Genomic DNA, 21820 nt, shown 5'->3' on the forward strand with positions numbered 1-21820 from the left:
GCTTTGTGATATGAGGATACATTTCACTGAGCACATACAGAAATGTATGCTCATCCATTCTTAAGTAATTGATGTACGACTTGACGTCTTCCACTGTAAGCTCACGTAACAAGTTTTGTTGAATGCTTTTATTGTGTTGTCGTAAAACCCTTGGCTTCACCCAGATTAGATTAGTTTTTCGTTCCATAGATCCGTGCTGAGGAGATCCTCGTAGATGTGGAACATGTCAATTTTTTTAAAGCTGAAATAACAATACTAATAGTATGAATAAATACATCATTTGTTTCTATTAAAAATTTCGTCAATGGAGTAGAAGGAGTTGGCCATTAGTAACTCTTTCAGGCTCCTTTTAAACTGATCTTTATTTGTAACTAAATTTTTGATGTTTGCTGGCAATTATTGAAGATGAGTGTTCTTGAGTAGTGGACCCCTTTTTGAACTAAAGTAAGTGCTTTTAAGTCCTTGTGCAGATCATTTTTGTTCTTGGTATTGTATGTATGAACTGAGTTGTTTGTTGGAAAAAGAGATATATTAGGACAAATTTCATTAAGGAGTAAATATACTGAGAGGCAGTAGTTAGTATACCCAGTTCTTTGAAGAGGTTTCTGAAAGATGTCCGTGAATTTACTCCACAAATAATACGTATTACACGCTTTAAGACTCTGAAAACTTTTGTTTGACTAGAAAATTTACTCCAAAATATTATACCATATGACATTATGGAATGAAAGTAGGCAAAGTATGCAAGCTTTTTCATTTTTATGTTGCCTGTGTCTGCTAACACTCAAATTGCAAATACAGACTTCTTAAGGCGTTTCTGCAGTTCTGTGGTGTGCTCCTCCCAACTGAATTTATTATCAAGTTGTAATCCCAGGAATTTAAGACTGTCAACCTCGTATGTATGGTTCGTTTTTTTCCCCCACTTCTTTTCCGCATGTGCACACAATGCAATTGTGGTAAGTGCAACTGCTGCGGTTAATAACAAGTTGTTGTCAGCCATCTTGAACTTTGACGAAAAATTTGATGACAGTGTAATACCCCTTCTAGCGCTACGTCAAAGATTGTCAAATATATTTGATGGAATATTTGATCACATCTTTGATCAAATCTTTGACAAAGAAATTTGATAGTGTAATACCGGCCTAAGTAGCGGCTAGCATTTCTGACTCATAATTTATTAGTTTACTTGACTCAATTTTCCTTTGATATAATTAGATTGGTTACCCCTTTTTATGTTTGGTTTTGTCATATCACCTGAAACACCTGTAATAAAACTGTTAAATATGTTAACTACTTCTGAGTATTTGTTGCTTTTTTCCTTTCATTTTTAATAATACTCCAGTTTGTGTTCACTTTAATTGCCATTTTGTATATGTGTTTATCATTATGCGTTCGTTGTGCTTCTGTTACTACTTTCTCTATATTTTGTACTGTATGTACATTAGTTTGTTGCAACATTGAGACAAATCTTGACTGTATCCCAGTTGGTATCTCAGTATGGCTATATCCATCTTTGCATCTCAGTGAGTCATAGTTTTATATTTTGAAAGTTTGCTAGAATTCAATTTCTATTTTTCCTCAGGTGCCCTTGTGGTAATTTTTCTTTTGCTTCTTATAAAATTTCCATTCTAGCTTAACCACTGATAATTAAATATTTGCCATGGCTATATTTTGTTTCTATGTTTTTTTAATGCAATGAAATTAGTATGTTGTTGAAATGTAATATCCTGTTTGTCACTTTTTTAAGCTCATAATTATCATGTTATATGAGAATATGACTCCATACATATGTGAGCCATTGCACACAGGTCAGTACTGAATTTTTAATGCCAGAGAAAAAACTTGGACATATTTTTGCTGATTATTCTGATTTTATTCTTCATACAGGCAGTGGAAAGTGGCAACAAAGAGACAGTCCATATTTTACTGGAAAATGGAGTTGACTTAAATCCAGTTGATTATAGTGGCAACTCAACCTTGCATATAACTGCCAGAAAAGGATTTTACGACATCTCTTCAATGTTGTTGGAGAAAGGAGTCAACACTGAAGTTTCAAATAATGTAAGTAGTACAGTATGTTACAAAGCCTTGCAAAATTTTTGTTGTTTTGGCAATGGATTAACATTATTTAACAAATTATTGTTTTTAAATGTTGTCAAAGGGCCATCTTTAATCAGAAGCACTGTGATGTATTGTGTTACATTTAAAGAAAACTAATAAGTAGAAGGCTTATCCTTGTAAATTGTATAATTTATGGATGGATTTAAAAGAATATGAAGTGTGTTAATTTTAGTAACTTGAGACATTAACTGGCTAGGTAATACCTGAATGTACAAAGACTGAAATTAGTTAACAGTTCAACACCATTGATATATCTCCACATTATTATTAAATTTCAACTGAACTAATGGAATGAGTGGGTCACTGTAGAGTGTAAAGCATCATATTATTTTGGTGGAGAAACATAACTACTCATAGAATTATTTTATGTTTATGTGAATTCACAATCCTACAGTATTTTAGAGAAGACATGTTCTGCCAGTATCATTATTGGTTTGATTTATGTCACAGTCATGATTTCAGTTTGTGTACCAGTTTCAAGTGATAACTCAACATGAAGTACATCAGTACATATTCTGTAGTATTAAGAGGGCATGATCTTTATGTCCACCCATATTCACATATATCTTATACAGACAAAGTGCAATATGTGAGAAAGATAATGTTAGACTTTTGTGAAAAAGACACTGAAGCACCAAAGAAACTGGTATATGCATGAGTACTCAAATACAGAGATATGTAAACAGGCAGAATACAGTGCTGCAGTTGGTAACACCTGTATAAGGCAATAAGTGTCTGGCACAGATGTTAGAATGGTTACTGCTGCTGCAATGGCTTGTTATCAAGATTTAAGTGAGTCTGAATGTTGTGTTACAGTCAGCACATGAGCAATGGGACATAGAATCTCTGAGGTAGTGATGAAGTGGGGATTTTCCCATATGACAATTTCATGAGTGTACCATGACTATCAGGAATCCAGTAAAACATGAAGCCTCTGACATTGCTGTAGCTGGTAAAAGATTGTGAAAGAATGGGACCAGCAACAACTGAAGAGAACTGTCCAACATGACAGAAGTGCAATCTTTCTGCAAATTTCTGCAGATTTCAAGGCTGGGACATCAACAAGTGTCAGCATGCAAACCATTCAATGAAATATCATCCATATGGGCTTGGGGAGCCAAAGGCCCACTCATGTACCCTTGATGACTGCATGACACGAAGCTTTATGCCTCGCCTTTGCCTCTCAACATCAACATTGGACAATTGATGACTGGAAACATGTTGCCTGGCCGGACGAGTCTTGTTTCAAATTATATCGAGCAGATGAGTATGAAGACAACCTCATGAATCCGTGACCCTGCATGTCAGCAGGGCACTGTTCATGCTGGTGGAGGCTCTGTAATGGTGTGGGGCATGTGCAGTTGGAGTGATATGGAACTCCTGACACATCTAGATACGACTCTGACAGGTGACACATATGTAAGGATCCTGTCTGATCAGCTGCATCCATTCATGTCCATTGTTCATTGCAATGGGCTTGGGCAATTACAGCAGGACAATGTGACGCTGAACATGTCCAGAATTGCTACAGAGTGGCTCCAGGAATGCTTTTCTGAATTTAAACACTTCCGCTGGCACCAAATTCCCCAGACATGATCATTATTGAGCATATCTTGGATGCCTTGCAATATGCTGTTCAGAAGAGGGATTCACCCCCTCATACTCTTACGGATTTATGAACAGCCCTGCAGGATTCATGGTGTCAGTTCCCTCTGGCACTACTTCAGACATTAGTTGAGTCCATGCCGTGTCATTTTGCGACACTTCTGTGTGCTCACGGGGCCCTACACAATATTAGGCAGATGCACCAGTTTCTTTGACTCTTCAGTGTAATTTGCCATGATTGCAGTGTGGTTGTTTTTGCACTGTCATTTTCAGCGATTCATTAAACTCATGTACACTGAAGCGATAAAAGTCATGGGATACTTCCAATATCATGTCGGACCTCATTTTGCTTGGCATAGTGCAGCAGCTCAATGTGGAATGGACTCAACAAGTTGTTGGAAGTCCCCTGCAGAAATACTGAGCCATGCTGCCTCTATAGCTGCCCCTAGTTGTGGAAGTGATGCCAGTGCAGGATTTTGTGCATGACCTGACCTCTTGATTATGTCCCATAAATGTTTGATGGGAGTCATGTTGAGTGACCTGGGTGGCCAAATCAATCACACAAACTGTCCAGAATGTTCTTTAAACTAATTGCAAACAACTGTGGCCTGGTGACATGGCACATTGTCATCCATAAAAATTCCAAGATTGTTTGGGAATATGAAGACCATGAATGGCTGAAAATGGTCTCCAAGTAGCCAAGCATAGCAAGGGCCATGTCCATTCCATGTAAACACAGCCTGTCAGCTTGCACAGTGCCTTACTGATAACTTGGGTCCATGGCTTCATGGGGTCTGTACTACACTTGAACTCAACCATCAGATTGGAAAACAATAGACTCGTCTGATGAGGCTATGGTTTTCCAATCATCTAGGGTTTAACCGATATGGTCATGAGCCCAGAAAAGGCACGGCAGGCAATGTAATGCTGTTAGCAAAGACACTTGCATCAGTCATCTGCTGCAATAGCCCATTAACACCAAATTTTGCCATACTGTCCTAATGGATACATTTGTTGTACATTTCACATTGATTTCTACAGTTATTTCATGCAGTGTTGCTTGTCTGTTAGCACTGATAACTCTATGCAAATGCCACTACCTTGTCTGTGGTGAGATTTAATACCTGAATTTTGGCAATCATGGCACACTCTTGACACAGTGAATCTTGGAATATTCAATCCCCTAATGGTTTCTGAAATGTCATCTCCCATGCATCTACCATGCACTACCATTCAACATTCAAATTCTGTCAGTTCCCATCGTATGGCCATAATCATGTTGGAAAACTTTTCACAAGAATCACCTGAGTACAATTAACAGCTCTCAGCCTCAGAATCCCTGGGATTTATTACATTGCTACTGAGTTTGGAAGCAATTACAATGGTCAGTCCACTTTTTCTGTCTGCTATGCAGAACATCAATGGCATATTACAAATTGAGATCTGGAGAAATCTTCAGTTTCTGAGCACAGACTCACAAGCAGACATGAATACTGTGTGATGAAACAAAAATTTTGTTCTAATCTCCTACATTCTGGGTTCGAAAATGGCTCTGAGCACTATGGGACTTAACTTCTGAGGTCATCAGTCCCCTAGAACTTAGAACTACTCAAACCTAACTAACCTAAGGACATCACACACATCCATGCCCGAGGCAGGATTTGAACCTGCGACCGTAGCTGTTGCGCGGTTCCAGACTGTAGTACCTAGAACCGCTCGGCCACTCCGGCTGGCTACATTCTGGGATTCTGTAATTAAAGAGGATGTTGAAATAAGAATGGGTAAGAAGAAATTCAGCAGTGACAGCAGATATAATCTTACTGGTCCATGGAAGCGCACTCTCGATGCAGAGAAGAAGCAGAGATATTCGTCGCAATGTTTACGCTACCACGTGAGTCATGGCAACACTAGCACTGATGCTGATGCCATCTGTGACAGCATTATGTACTTACTGACCAACCAGAAGTCATTTATGGTCTACATAAGGTTGCCACAGCAGCAGTTTAGACAGTCAATAGCTCCTGCCGAAGATGATGGAGGTAACTGTAGAAAGCTTGATGCCTCACCCTGAAATGACATGGCTAAAAGTCCAACAGTGTTTTATACGGTTATGATCATGTTTTACATGGAGCTGGGTAAGGAAACGAGGTCAGGTTTTTTCAGCTGCAAATATTCAGCCATCATGAGACGATCATCACTGGCTTTGACAAGCTGTACAATGAAGTACTGAGATCACTAATCAGGTGAGCAGAGAACAGATGGAAACCTTGGTGTGTCTCAGTTCTAATGAACATCACAAACTGCACCAGAACTAGTACATTTTGCTAAGCTCTTACTTTGCAGTGTGTCCATTTGAGAGGACTTTGAAACAAATGTTGTATTTCACACACATTGCTCTTGGGAAAAATAATGATCCCCATTTGTAGATCCAGGTTATTGTGCTGAAGTAGCACATAATGTCCCTGCTAGGAGAATTAGGAGAATGACATTAACATGTGCTTAACAAACTTTTGCGGAGTGGGGCTGTTTTCTCCTCTTTCAACAAATCCCAAAGATGATGGAAGCTGTACTTGATGTCACCCCAATATGCACACTGTGCAACCTACATGTTGCGGCTCATCCCTAGATGCTGTGTAGATGAACACCACTGTTTCTATAATTTGTGAATCTTCACTTATTAATAAACTAAATGACCATCCAAACTTGGTCAACAAATGTGGCAATATTACCTGGGCAGTAACTCACAACCAGTGCATCAACAAGTATAGCAATCCATAAGTAGATCCACCAGCAGTTTGCAGACCTACCCCTCTTCACATATCTTTAGTACAATAGTGCATTTGTCATATTAAAATGTCTGACAGGTTTCTAGAATTTATTAATGACTTATTCTGAAACAGAGGCTTTGGAGATCGCTGTGACATTACTCATTCAACATTTTAGTGCAAACGATGTTAGATTGTGTTGTTTTATTCTCAACATCCAAGATTTTGGATGTTTGGATTGTTGTTGTTGTTGTTGTGGTCTTCAGTCCTGAGACTGGTTTGATGCAGCTCTCCATGCTACTCTGTCCTGTGCAAGTTTCTTCATCTCCCAGTACCTACTGCAACCTACATCCTTCTGAATCTGCTTAGTGTATTCATCTCTTGGTCTCCCCCTACGATTTTTATCCTCCACAATGCCCTCCAATACTAAATTGGTGATCCCTTGATGCCTCAGAACATGTCCTACCAACCGATCCCTTCTTCTGTTCAAGTTGTGCCACAAACTTCTCTTCTCCCCAATCCTATTCAATACTTCCTCATTAGTCATGTGATCTACCCATCTAATCCTCAGCATTCTTCTGAAGCACCACATTTCGAAAGCTTCTATTCTCTTCTTGTCCAAACTATTTACTGTCCATGTTTCACTTCCATACATGGCTACACTCCATACAAATACTTTCAGAAATGACTTCGTGACACTTAAATCTATACTCGATGTTAACAAATTTCTCTTCTTCAGAAACGCTTTCCTTGCCATTGCCAGTCTACATTTTATATCCTCTCTACTTCGACCATCATCAGTTATATTGCTCCCCAAATAGCAAAACTCCTTTACTACTTTAAGTGTCTCATTTCCTAATCTAATACCCTCAACATCACCTGACTTAATTCGACTACATTCCATTATCCTCGTTTTGCTTTTGTTGATGTTCATCTTATATCCTCCCTTCAAGACACCATCCATTCCGTTCAACTGCTCTTCCAAGTCCTTTGCTGTCTCTGACAGAATTACAATGTCATCATACAACCTCAAAGTTTTTATTTCTTCTCCATGGATTTTAATACCTACTCCAATTTTTTTTTCTTTTACTGCTTGCTCAATACACAGATTGAATAACATCGGGGAGAGGCTACAACCCTGTCTTACTCCCTTCCCAAACACTGCTTCCCTTTCATGTCCCTCGACTCTTATAACTGCCATCTGGTTTCTGTACAAATTGCAAATAGCCTTTCGCTCCCTGTATTTTACCCCTGCCACCTTTAGAATTTCAAAGAGAGTATTCCAGTCAACATTGGATTACTGTTATGAAATTATTCTATTAAATATGTAAATACAGAATTTGGAGATTCATTACAATGACATGACAAAAGTCGTGGCGTACCTCCTTATATTCTGTTGAACCTCGTTTAGCCCATTGCAGTGTAGCAACTCAATGTGACATAGACTCAACAAGTTGTTGGAAGTCCTCTGCAGAAATATTGAGCCATGCTGCCTGTAGCCATCCATAATTGTGAAAGTGCCTCCGGTGCAGGATTTTGTGCATGGACTGACCTCTTGATTATGTCCCATAAATGTTCAATGAGATTCAAGTCATATGATCTGATTTGCCAAATCATTCACTCAAATTGTCCTAAATGTTCTTCAAACCAATTGCAAACAATTATGTCCAGGTGACATGGTGCATTATCATCCATAAGAATTACATTGTTTTCTTTGTCCAGTTTATTTGACTTTAGTAGTCAAGCCATAGTCACAGTAACTTACAGAAAGTTTTCATAACTAGTTTTGGTGAAGCTCAGTCACTATTGTCAAATGTAACTAGTACAAAATAAGTCATATGGTAATCTGAACTGTATATGTCTCATCCAAGCAAACAGTTGTGTCTTGGACTCAGTGCTATTGAGTGCTTTGTTCAAGATTACAAGCTATGTATTTTCAACTTTGAGATGTGGAGATTTTTGTCTCAGAGTTGACCAATTGGTGTGGAGACAATTTATGCATGTAATAATATGTGATATTCATGCATGGATGTTGTTATTTCATTAACTTCATGAAGGTACATTCTGATACTTCAGTTAACAGTTTCACCTCATACTTGAGTCATGTAAGTTTCAGAATAAAAGCAGAAATGCTGAGATTAATAAGAGAAGATTTTCACTTGTCAGGTTCTTTATGCAAGTAGCTGGACAATGCTGATCCTAATCCAACATATACAGCATTAAGATCTTAATGTTCCATATAGATAAAGGCTTCACAGTGACTAATTGCACTGATGTTGCTTCTTTGCATTACTGCATAACAAGGTTTAATTTGACACAAAAAATCCACACTATCGTTTCCTATGGCAAAGGTGTTGTGGTTAGATGTTATTTATATTTCAGGTTCTCGTAATTAATAGCAGACTTATTTTGTATTTGTTACATTTGATAATGGTGACTGAGCTTCACTGAAACTAGTTGTGTACACTTTCTGTAAGTTACTGTAACTATGACTTGACTGCTGTACTGAAATCAAATAAATTTGAAAAACTTACATTTAGTCATGCTCCGTAAGACAGTCATGGCTAATCGCACCACACCACACCACACCACACTGCAGCCCATAGTATGTCGAGCCACCCCTAGCTTGCACAGTGCCTTGATGGCAATCTGGGTCCATGGCTTCATGGGGTCTGTGCCACACTCAAACTCTGCTATCAGCTCTTACCAACTGAAATCAGAGCTCATCCATCCAACCACAGTTTTCCAGTCATCTAGGATCCAACCAATATGGTCACGACAGGAGAGGTGACACGGGTGATGTTGTGCTATTACCAAAAGGCACTCACTTTCGTTGTCTGTTGCCATAGCCCATGAATACCAGATTTCACCACTTTTTCATAACAGATACATTCATCGTGCATCCCACATTGATTTCTGTGGTTATTTCACTCACTGTTGGTTGTCTGTTAGCACTGACAACTCTACACAAACACTGCTGCTCTCAGTCATTAAGTGAAGGCTGTCTGCCACTGTGTTGTCTGTGGTGAGAGGTAATGCCTGAATTTGGTATTTTTGGCATGATCTTGACACTGTGGATCTTTGAATAGTGAATTCCCTGAGGGTTTCTGAAATGGAATGCCCCCTGCATCTAGCTCCAACTATCATTCCATGTTCAAAGTATATTAATTCCTGTTGTGTGGCCGTAATCATGTCCGGAATCTTTTCACATGAATCATCTGGGCACAAATAACACATCCGCCAATGCACTTCACTTTTCTACCTAGTGTATGTGATACAACTGCCATCTTCATATGGGCATATCACTTTCCCATGACTTTTGTTACGTCACTTTGTATGGTCTATTTCTGAGTATAACATCTACGAGGTTTCTTGAGTTGATAATTAGCAAAAGAATTCAACTGTATCCTAATCCCTTGGACTCCAATGCACACTGAAGGCTTTTTGAGATAAACATTTGAAAAGATGATGCAGCAGATGGTGCAGCAGATTGACAGCTGAGCCAACAAAACTGATATTATATATTACAATTCCATAGTCTTTAAGTCCACCATAATAAATAAAAAGAAAATCATAAGGCCTTACAAATAAAAGTTACTAATTCTTAACAGTAGTAAAAGGGTTCTGGAGGCTGCACAGGGCACTTATGGGTGCACAGAACTTGTTAGAGTTTCATTTGTAATTAATAGATACTGAACTGTTTACACTTTGAAGAATAAAAACTGTGCTGTGGTACTATAGAATTACTAAAGGAAATAATGTGTGTTACTCTACATACAAGTCATATAACACCCTGCATCAGATAGTGTAATGAATACTTCATTATTCAGCATTTGAATGCCATGCTATGGTCCTTACTCTGCAGTGTGCTCTTAGATATAGAATTGAGAATATCATGTCTGATTAACTGAACAGGAGAATGATGTCTACAAATACTGTGTCTCATTACTATATCTACCTGTGGTATAATGAAACTACACAAGTCATCAGATCTGTGCTGTGCTGTGGTATGTGTGTGTGCGTGTGTGTGTTTTGTGTAGTACTTTTCTATACTGCTTTACTTTAGTTAGATAGCTAGCTAGTTAATTGTTTATTCATTCACAGATCAGTTAACAACAATATTAGGTATGTCAGATCAGTATAATTAAATGCTATCAAAAGTTAGAGTCATACATGCATGCATATAATTTTTGACAAATCTACACTCATATGGTTTTATACACTGTGTAAAATGATCTTTTATGTATACAGTGTATACCTGCAAGCAGTTCAGGTAATAATGGCCTGTCTATATTACATTCATACTTGCTATCACCTGGCATCAAGACAGTGATGACACCAGAGCCTTCTGTCGCATTGTTTTTCTTTCCTTGTTTGTTTTCTTGTCTGTCCATCTGAAAAACTGTATCAGTATCCCTCCACAATGAATGCAGTTTAAGCACATGAAAATGAAAGATTTTGGGCATATGTTATTCCAGTAACATTACACAGTTAAAGTACATTATCTGATCAAAAGTATCCAGACACCTATCAGTGGACATTAATATGGGGTATGTCCACGCTTCACCTTTATAATAGATTGAAATCTGCTGGAGACACTTTCAATGAGGTGTCCTGATTGTCTGTGGAGGAATTGCAGCCAGTTCTTCCTCAAGAGCCAAAACTAGAGAAGATAATGATGTTGGATGCTGGGATATTGAGCGACGTTGATGTCCTGACTCACCCAAAGGTGTTCTATTGGATTTAGGTCAGGGCTCTGGGCAGGCCAGCCCATTTCAAGAATGTTATTGTCCACAAATCATTGCCTCCCAGATGCTGCTTTATAACAGTGTGCATTGTCATGGTGATAAAATCATCATCTCTGAACTGTTTCTCTACTGTACCCATTATGTAATGCTGTAAAATGTGTTTACATCCTTCCACATTTAGTATTTTCTTATGTGCAAAAAGGGAACCACACTCTAAATACAAAAAGCTCTTGCTCACCATAAAACCACTTCCTCTGTACTTCACTGATGACACTACATATCTTCTTTTTCTTGTGCCTTTGTCCTGCATTGGCACTGGCTCATGATTTTACAAATGGATTTTGCATGGTTGGTTATGAGGTGGCTGGATGGCCTTCTGTCACCACCCCATTACACCCCAGGCAGAATATTTGTACTCCAGATGTCTGCATGTAGTATCATTCATGTGGAAATATGTGGAAGTTCTCTAAATGTTTGTAAATCATGTAACTGAGGTGAGACTTGAGTACCAACTTAGTATTCATCTAGTGGGCTTGGGACACTGACCTTCATCATTAATCTGCCAGGAAGATCCAGTCCAGGGCCAGCCCACCTCCCCATCTCAGAAGCAGTACATGACCATCCAGCTTGGTCACTGGTAGGTAATATTCAAGAAACCCAAATTATTTCATTGAATTGTCATAGGGTATAGTATGATTTATTACACCAAGTCACTCATTTCAAGTCATTCACTGCACAGTGGCATAACTCTTTGCACCATCTCAAGTCTCACATATAACTGACTGCAGAAATATTTGGCTGTTGAAAAATTGGTTGACTATAGTGCCCCATTCTTTTCAACTTCTTATGCACAGTCGTTGTGATAGCTGGACTGCTGGTAGTACTTTGGAACTCATGAATGGTTTCTTCCACTGGTTTCAGGCAACTTTTTACAACCACCCTCACCAGTGCTTGACAGTCCCTCCATCAGCACATGAGGTCTGTCTGGTCTTTGCTCTGTCACATTTCTACTTCACAGTGACATCAACAACAATCAACTTGGCCAGGTTTTGAAGGGTTGAAACATACCTGGTGGATTTGCTTATCAGGTGATATCCAGTGATGCTGAGCTTTCAGGCAAATCAGTTCCTGACACCTTATTTTTATTAGTTATTTTTCTAATAAAGTTGAAGGTCCTAGGTATTTCATATTCCAAACCTTTTTCTGGATGTAAGGTAAATCAAATAGGAAACATTTGTGTGTGCAATGTCCATTACTTCAAACAGTTCCCTGTAAGCTTCAAAAAATTTCAGCATTACTTTCACATGGCTTTTTTGTGTTTTGACCAACACATTATCTCCTAAAGCTGGACTAGCCATGGCTGCAGTGCAGCACTTCTCTGTCAGTATGACTCCCTTCAGTTCAACAGAATCATGGTGACAGCACTGTTTACATTTCACTATTTGTTCATAGTATGAAGGATGTTCGCAGGTCCAGTGGCTGTTTGCACAAAAAGAGGCAGTCTAGCAATGTATCATCACAAACCTTTCAAAATGAATGGGAATAACAGAAGAGACAAATCAAAATTCTGAATATCTATTATGCAGTTGCATAATTGATGGATATTACAAATTTGCTATGAAACAAAATTACAATAGCACACAGAAAGAATTTAAAGATTTAATTGGCACTGAAAGAGCAAAAAATTACAATGATCAACAGATGGAATTCATTATTATGTACATCAAGAAGCACTTTGTCCTTAATTTGCAGGTATTGAGCATGTGAAGGAATTGGTCATATGAGTAGTAAAATTTCTGAAGTCACACACATTATTCCATTGCCAATTGCAACAGTTTTTGATAAAATTGAACGAAGAGTATGGAGAATTTATGTATTGTATTACTGCAATTTATGTTGGTTAAGAAAAGAGGCATGCCTGGAATGACTTTTTGATTTAAAGCCAATGTTGTTAGTTTATGAAGGAAAGAGGGGTGCAAGAACAAAAATTAGAAGGAAAGAGGGGTGCTGGAACAAAAACTGGAACATTAGAAGCATTTGCAGACCTTCCATTTTAAGTAGACTTGGCTGCACACTGCCCACAGTAAGACACTGCAAGGTGAGAAACAACTTATTTCTGATTTGATGGGGATGTATTTTAAAAGAGATTCACATTATAGAAGAGACAAATTTTGACAATAAACACATTCCAGTTCCCTAAGCTCACTGGCATTAAAGAAAATCTGAGATTTGAAGATTTCATTGTGACCTTGAAAGAATTACAAGGATAGTTTTCTAATCATTTTGAAGACAGTGCCAATCTTGCATCTGTTTTCAAGGTTGTTTGCCATTTCAGTTGAGAGCACCACTTTGCATGTGCAGGTGGGACTGATTGATCTGCAATGTAATTCCCATTTTAAAGATAAATTCTTTTACATTAAAACTGTCCAGGATGTCTACAGTGTTTTGCTCAGGTAGAGTTTCCATATGTCAGTAATGACGTTGCAAGAGTGCTGTAATATTTTAATCAACTTGTGTGTGTATGAAACATCCTTTTTTGATTATGAAACTAAATAAATAACAGTTATGTGGCAACCTGTGTGCAAAAATCTGTGAAATTGTCTGTCTCTCTCCATAAGCTGACAGTTTGTACCAGATGAAAATGGTATTATGTTTTCAGTATGCCAAAAATAATTAAGTAAATAGCAAACATTTATTTAGTTTGTGATCTATGTTGTTGAGGAATACAAAATATGAAACCATCTCATATGCAGTGTGACTACATTCCCGTCTAAATACAGTGTATTCACAGTTTCACTCTCTTCCCCCTCGTCTTGCTCTGACCATGTGGCATTGCAGTGACTGAAGTGTGGAACTACGCTGAGCTCTACACCATGTGAGCCAAGGGGTGACTTGTTAGGTGAATTCTTGGCCACTCCTGTCCTAAATGAATGGAAGTGAACTTTTCTGTTGCATCATGCTCTTCATCCTTGCTTGGCAACTCTTTTCCATTTTCTCATTCACAATTTTCCTTTTCTTTTCCAATGTCAGCTGTTTTATGGAGGACAGGATATATTATTTTGTACTCATTTGTCACGTTCTCTCATCAAATTTTGCTGAATATCTTCATGTTGACAGTCTGCCATAGCATCTCACCTTTTCCTTCCTAGGTTATCTTCACCTAATTTTCCTGTTGAATAGACTTATAGACATTCTTATCCTCTTCTTCCATCTTTTTACTATCATCATTTCTCATTAGGACCTCCCCATTCTACTATGGCAATATCTGATTCATTACATACAGTCCTGTCCCTTTACAACCCCCCCCCCCCCCCCCCCCCATAACTGAAAACGATTCTGACTGTTGGTCAGCATTATTCTGGAAACTTCCTGGCAGATTAAAACTGTGTTCCAAATGAGGACAAGTATCTGGGACCTTTCACACGCAAGTGCTCCACCAAGTGAGCTATCTAGCCATCACTCATTACCTGCCCTCAGAGTTTCACTTCTGCCAGTACCTCATCTTACCTTCCACACTTCACAGAAGTACTCCTGCATCCCTTGCAGACTAGTGCTTTGAAAGAAAGAACATCACAGAGACAGGGTCTAGTTAAAAGCTGATTAACTCTCTACAGTAAATTGATATCTTAGGATGGATAGGATGTGTGACTGCTGTGTACGGACACAGGAGGAGCTGGCCACTGTTCGCGAACAGCTGAACGTGTTGATGGCCGTGGTCAGCCATCTTCAGGCTGCTGCCTTGGAGTGTATCGGCAGTGGGGAGTCTGGTGCGTCGCATGGTACACCCCAGGTGTTACATGCTTCACCCACTGTCCCTGCTGTCGAGACAACTTTGTGGGTACCAGGTGCGGTTGGGCCACCCTCTCCCCAAGGGCAGTGGCGGGTTCAGAGGCGTTCGCGGCGCACGAGGCGGAGGGTCAATGTGGAGGCTGGCCGTGTGGCATCGCCCGCTCTGCATGTAAGTGGACATGTGGCCGCTCCTTCAGCAAGGTCCAAGTAGGCACGTAGGGGGAGGGGTTTATTAGTGATTGGGAGCTCCAACGTTAGGCGGGTGATGGAGCCCCTTAGGGAAATAGCGAAAAGGTCGGGGAAGAAGGCCAGTGTTCACTCTGTCTGCTTGCCGGGGGTCTCATCCGAGATGTGGAGGAGGCCCTGCCAGCGGCGATAGAGAGCACTGGGTGCATCCGACTGCAAATTGTTGCTCATGTCAGCACCAATGACTCCTGCCGTCTGGGTTCAGAGGTCATCCTCAGTTCATACAGGCGGTTGGCGGAGTTGGTGAAGGTGGAAAGCCTCGCTCGCAGGGTGGAATCTGAGCTAACTATTTGTAGTATCGTTCCCAGAACCGATCGCATTCCTCTGGTTTGGAGGCAGGTGGAAGGCTTAAACCAGAGGCTCAGACGATTCTGCGGAGATCTGGGGTGTAAATTTCTCGACCTCCGCCATTGGGTGGAGAAATGTAGGGTCCCCCTGAATAGGTCAGGTGTGCTCTACACGCAGGATTCGGCTACTAGGGTAGCAGAGTAAGTGTAGAGTGCACATATGGGTTGTTTAGGTTAGAGAATTCCCTCCCTAGGCCCGACAAGATGCCTCCTGAGACACGGCAAGGTAGGAGTAGGCAAAATGCAACAGGGAGTAACAATATTAATATGCTAATAGTAAACTGCAGGAGTGTCTATAGAAAGGTCCCAGAACTGCTCTCATTAATAAACAGTCACAATGCCCACATAGTACTAGGGACAGAAAGTTGGCTGGAACCAGACATAAGCAGTAATGAAATTCTGAACTCAGATTGGAATGTATACCGTAGAGACAGGCTGGACAGTGAAGGGGGAGGCGTGTTTATAGCGACAAGAAATGCAATAGTATTGAAGGAAATTGACGGAGATCCAAAATGAGAAATAATTTGGGTGAAGGTCACGGTTAAAGCAGGCTCAGACATGGTAATTGGATGTCTCTATAGGCCCCCTGGCTCAGCAGCTGTTGTGGCTGAGCACATGAAGGATAATTTGGAAAATATTTTGAGTGGATTTCCCCACCATGTTATAGTTCTGGGTGGAGATTTTAATTTGCCGGATATAGACTGGGAGACTCAGACGTTCATAACGGGTGGCAGGGACAAAGAATCCAGTGAAATTTTTTTAAGTGCTTTATCTGAATACTACCTTGAGCAGTTAAACAGAGAACCAACTCGTAGTGATAACATATTAGACCTTCTGGTGCCCTCGGATGCTCTCAATGAGTGCTGGGAGCTTGGAGGAGCTCGGTAGCGGCGTATCCTCGACAAATTCAGCTAGTAAAACTAGAGGCTCTCCATAAAGGATCTCAGTGAGGGAGGCTTGCAAGTCCTCTTTGTATGCAGTGCGGAGGCCTAGCTAAATGCAGGGGAGAGCGTCAGACCACTGGCCACCGTGGCACATAAGTGCGGCTTTAAGTGTGCGGTGCCAGTGCTCCACAAGTCCATTGGCCTGGGGGTGGTAAGCGGTTGTGTGAAACTTCGCGTTGCCACAGTACGAACAGAGGGAGGTGAACAGCTGTGATTCAAACTGCCTACCTTGGTCAGTGGTCAGTGAGGTAGGGCTTCCGAATCGGGAAATCCAAGTGGCAACGAAGGCCCGAGCCACAGACTCAGCCAAAATATCTTCCAAAGAGACTGCCTTGACCCATCTAGTGACCCTATCAATAACGGACAGGTTGTATTGAAAGCCCTTGGAGGGAGAGAGGGGATCTACAATATCAATATGGGCATGTCGTAGACGTCCTTTAGGTATGTCGTAGGTGCCTGGCGGGGGAAGTGCATGGTGGCCCACTTTAGCTCTCTGACATGGTACACAGGCACGAGCCCACATCCTGCAATCATGTTTAACACCAGGCCAGATGTACCTTTCTGTGACCAATCTGGTGGAGGCTTTGATGCCTTGGTGAGCTAGGTTGTGGAGTGCATCAAAAACAGAGTGGCGGAGAGCTGCAAGTACGAGAGGGCAGGGGCTACCAGTTGAAACATCGCACCAGACCAGTTCTGTGGTGCCGGGGAATGCACGTTGTTCCAGTTGGAGGGAAGAGGTTGTGTCTTGTTGCAAGGCACGAATATTGGGGTCTTCGGTTTGCCGGTGGGCCAGGTCGGTAAGGTTAAGTGGGGTAGTGATGATGTTGACGCGAAACAGGTAGTCAGCGACTACATTGTCAGCACCTCAGATATATTGTGCATCAGTGGAATATTGGGATATGAAATCCATATGGCGGAAGCGTCATTGGGGGAGATCGCTTGAGGGGTTACGGATTGCGTCTGCCAATGGTTTGTGATCTGTACAAATCATGAAGGGGCGACCCTCGGCATCGGTTGTGAAATATTTGACCGCCTCGTACAGGGCGAGGATTTCACGGTTGAAGGCGGACCATTTGGACTGGGATATGGTTAATTTCCTTGAGAAGAAATGGAGGATTTGGGGGGTATTCAATACATGTTGCTGAAGGACCGCGCCAATTGCAGTGTCGCTTGCATCAGCTGTAATAGAAATGGGTGCATCAGGAACAGGGAGAGCGAGTGTGACAGCTTTAGAGAGGGCGGTTTTGAGATTTTTGAATGAATCAGCCATCTCCAGTGTCCAAACGAGTTTGCGTTTGCCTTTAGTATCCTAACCCGCCAGATCGTCGGTCAGAGGGATCTGGATAGACGCAGCATGGGGCAGGTGGCGCCTGTAGAAGTTCACCATGCCTAGACAACGGCGAAGTTCAGTGAAGTCCTCTGGTGGAGGGAGGCTAAGTATGAGTTCAATCCGAGAGGAAGTAGGGCGGACACCCTCAGCCGTGACTGTGTGACCTAAGAAGGTGACCTCAGGACTGCTAAGCTGAGACTTCTCGTGGTTGATCTCCACTCCATTAGCAGCGAGCAGTGCAAGCACTCTGGAAAGATGGAGAATGTGTTCCTCAGGTGAGGGAGAGAAAATCAGTATACCGTCTAAGTAGCCATAGGCGAAAGGGAGGTCAAACAACAGTGAGTCGATGAAGTGTTGCCATGTCTGTGCGGCGTTTTTGATACCATATGGCATGGAACAGTACTCAAAGAGACCAAATGGAGTGATTATGGCCATCTTGGGGATATCGCCGGGGAACATGAGAATCTGTTGATATGCTTTGCTACAATTGAGAACCGAGAAGATCTGGGAACCATGCAACATCTGAGTGAAATCTTGAATATGGGGAATAGGGTAATTATTGATGTTAGTGCGCGCGTTAAGAGCACAGTAGTTACCACAGAGGTGGAAAGTACCATCCTTCTTCGGCACAAGATGTATTGGTGATGACCAGTTACTATCAGATTGACGGAGAATGTTGGAATCCAAAAGATCTTTAACAATGACTTTAGCACGGTGAAGTTTCTGCGCATTTAGGCAACGCGCCTTATGCCGCACAGGGGGTCCTTCAGTCGTGTTTATTCTGTGGCACGTGCCATTGGCAATTGCACGCAAGGATGTGTGAGAAGCAGAGCGGGTAGGGGCAGGGGGGGTAGAGCAGGAGGGGTAGGGGCAGGGGGGTAGGGACAGGGGGGTTAGGGACAGGGGTGGTAGGGGCAGAGCGGGGAGGGGCAGAGGCCGGCCGAACTGTTAATGGGGTTGCAGCTGCAGAACAATGTCCAGGCTGAGAAAGCGTGTCCACGATTGCAAGAGTGGGTATGTGGAGTTGCAGAAGCTGCTGTTGTGTCTGCAACAGTTGTGCGTAGACTTCGTCAATGCGAACACACAGGTCAACATTCTGAGTGCGCAACGCATCGACGTCTGAACGCCCGCGCAAGAAAGCTGAGAGAGCAGAGGAAAGGTTTGCAGCAAGTGACATACACTCTGAAAGGGCAGAGAGTGAGCAGTCAGTAGAAACTTCGAGCTGAGGGGTGGGAGGGGGTTGGGGGGGTGGGGGGGAATGGTGTGACGCACCAGGAACACTCGAACTGGAGACGTGAGTCAGACAGCCAGCTTGCAGATTAGGGGAGAGGGCATAGTGATGAAGAAAATCGAGGCCCAGTACAGGTGCATCAACTTCGGTGACGTAAAATGTCCAGGGGAAAACCCGATCCAGGGCAAATTTGAGCAGGAGATGTGAGGAACCTAGCACCGAAATCGGGGAATTGTTAAAAGCTATCAGTGGTGGTGCAGATAAGGGATCTATGTTAGGGGCGAGGGAGGATGGGATAACACTAACTTCGTATCCAGTGTCCACTAGAAAACGAAGTTCGGTGTTGGTGTCCTCGATGAAGAGGCACGAAGCAGATGACAGTGCAGCAGGCGTCGGACGAGATGCCGGTAGGCACCGTGAGGCAGCGCGGTGGGACGTGGCGCCTAGACGTGCCCACCAGTAAGCATTTGGGAAAGTGCACGAGGGTTTGCAGTTGCGAGCCGCATCACCAAAGTTAGTGTGGAACCAGCAATAAGGAAAGCCGGCTTACGGTGCACGAGCATGGCTGGGCAGTGAGGCGGCCAGCTGCATGGCCGGAGTGTACTCAGGTGCTCGCTCAGCCGTCTCCAGTGAACTTTGTGGCGGCAATGCAGAAGTAGGTAGTGCAGTCGGGCGACCATGGGGTAGCGAGGCCGTTGCTTGCACTGACAGTGAGGCGCGTGTCTTGCCGTGGCCGTGGATAGGTGTGGCTTCTGTTACTGCATAATGCGTGGGGGCAGTGGATGCCGGACTCGAATGCTGGAGGTACTGGTGTTGAATGATGCTATATGCACGGTTGGCGATGCGCAGGCATGCTTTGAGGGGCTCGGAGACATGGGACAGTAGCTGCAGTTGTAGCTCAGGAGGAAGTTTAAGTAGCCAAATTGTCCAAAGTGCAATGTCTGGTAGAAAGTTTGTGTCCACAAGGGCATGTAAGTGGCGCCACAGCTGTGACGGGGTATGGTCATCGATGTGTTCCTCATGGATAATGCGTTGGATCGACTCAGCAGGAGGACGGGATAGGCGTTCAACGATACAAGCTTTAGCAAATTCGCACTTATTCTGAACGGGAGGTGAAAGCAGCAGGTCACTAATAAGATGCGTGTGATCGTGCAGGTGACTAACAAGGCACACGATTCGGGCTTCATCGTCTAGGACGCCGTGAATGTCCAACATTTTATCCACTAATGCAAACCATGTCTTAGGGTTCTCCGTTTGTAGGGCTAGCAGTTTTGGAAATCTGCTGGGCGCGAGGTACTGAGGAACGGTCGGTGCAGTGAACACACTATTCGGAGGTGCGGGCAGTGTAGCAGTGTAGAGTGGTGCCAAAAGAGGATTGTAGGCACCAGGAGACTGGCACACAGTAGCTGTACTAATCTGGTTAATAGGGACAAAACCACATGATTTACAAGCAGCAGGAGTGCAAGAAGAGAGTTCAGTCTTGACATGTGAGTTCAGTTGCATAGTGTAGGCTGGTACAGTTGCTGGGGCCCCGGCTGGTGGGGGCACGGTTGGGTGCAGAAGACTCTCCAGTACCATGGAAACAGGTGCAGTTCAGACTGATGAGCACACGACCGGTGTTTCCCAAGCGAAAGAACCCGGCGTGGAAGTCGATGAAACGTTGTGGACCGGCGCGGGTGGGGCAGCCGGTGCCGCCGTGGGAGCAGGCGGTAGGCATGCGGGAGCTCATAACAATGGGTGCAGGAGTGTAGTGGGCATGGTTGAAACCGCAGCGGCAGATATGGACGAAACCGTCAGGAAAACGTGCGCAAGACGAACAGGAGCCTGGATGGGACGCGGTGCGGGAGGCGTGGCTGCATCATACCTGAGTGGTTGTAAGATGTCCGTGGAGAGTTGCGTAGTCTGCGGCTGTAGAGCAGGCATCATGTCTGGGTGCAGCAGATGAGCAGGAATGGCAGGCACTGGCAGTTCTGGGGCGCTGATAAGCAGAATGCAGTCCGGCGGTCGTGAGGCAGCCGTAGGCGCGGGAACGTGCTGCGACAGCCAAGTGGGAACTGTTGAGGTTATCTTGGGGCCACATAGGTTAGAATCCGGTTGACAGCAGAGTTCACTTTGGCACTGAAACTGCGTCGTGATTTCTGGTATGGGTTCATTTTCCACTTTGAAAAACTGCGGCTGTAAAGTCGGATCACAGGGACTGAATGGTTGTTGAAACATTGTTCGTAGCACAATACAAATCACTGTTAATAGCACTTGCGAATTGAACAAAAACAGATTGGGGTCACCAATGTGGTTATTCCTGATACACGGATCGGCGGCAATAATTAAATAACAGACCAAAATACATGAAGACAACTTTATTATCCGTGAATATTTACAAAGTCATACACAGTCAGCGGCACAAAACAGAATGAAAAGCAATATGGCGGTGCACAATAGGTCCGCATGGGTCAGAGAGCCTACTACGGCAAAGATATATCACGCGTAGAGTTGATAGTCGCCACATATTCATTTTTACATTTGCTTTTGCCCAGTGTTTAATCAATGTGGTACAAATTTTTTACAAAGGTTTCTCATAGTTAAAAATTAATTTATAATGTACCATAATTTTCCTCTGAATGTGCATATGTAATTAGCTATTTCACATGCCTTTGAATACTGCTCATCCAATATAATATAGTGCATTTTTGTTAT

General features: G+C 42.6%; 1 protein-coding gene across 1 annotated transcript in view; it reads left to right on the plus strand.

The window, feature by feature from the left end:
• Positions 1–21820, plus strand: part of LOC126184476 (ankyrin repeat domain-containing protein 7-like) — a 223190-nt gene that overhangs the window by 151854 nt on the left and 49516 nt on the right. Inside the window, exon 2 of the mRNA XM_049926868.1 lies at positions 1888–2061. Coding sequence (XP_049782825.1) covers positions 1888–2061 — 174 coding nt within the window. The remainder of the gene's footprint in view (positions 1–1887; positions 2062–21820) is intronic.

Source organism: Schistocerca cancellata, chromosome 4, assembly GCF_023864275.1.
Source record: "Schistocerca cancellata isolate TAMUIC-IGC-003103 chromosome 4, iqSchCanc2.1, whole genome shotgun sequence".
In the NCBI taxonomy this organism is placed as follows: Eukaryota; Metazoa; Arthropoda; class Insecta; order Orthoptera; family Acrididae; genus Schistocerca; species Schistocerca cancellata.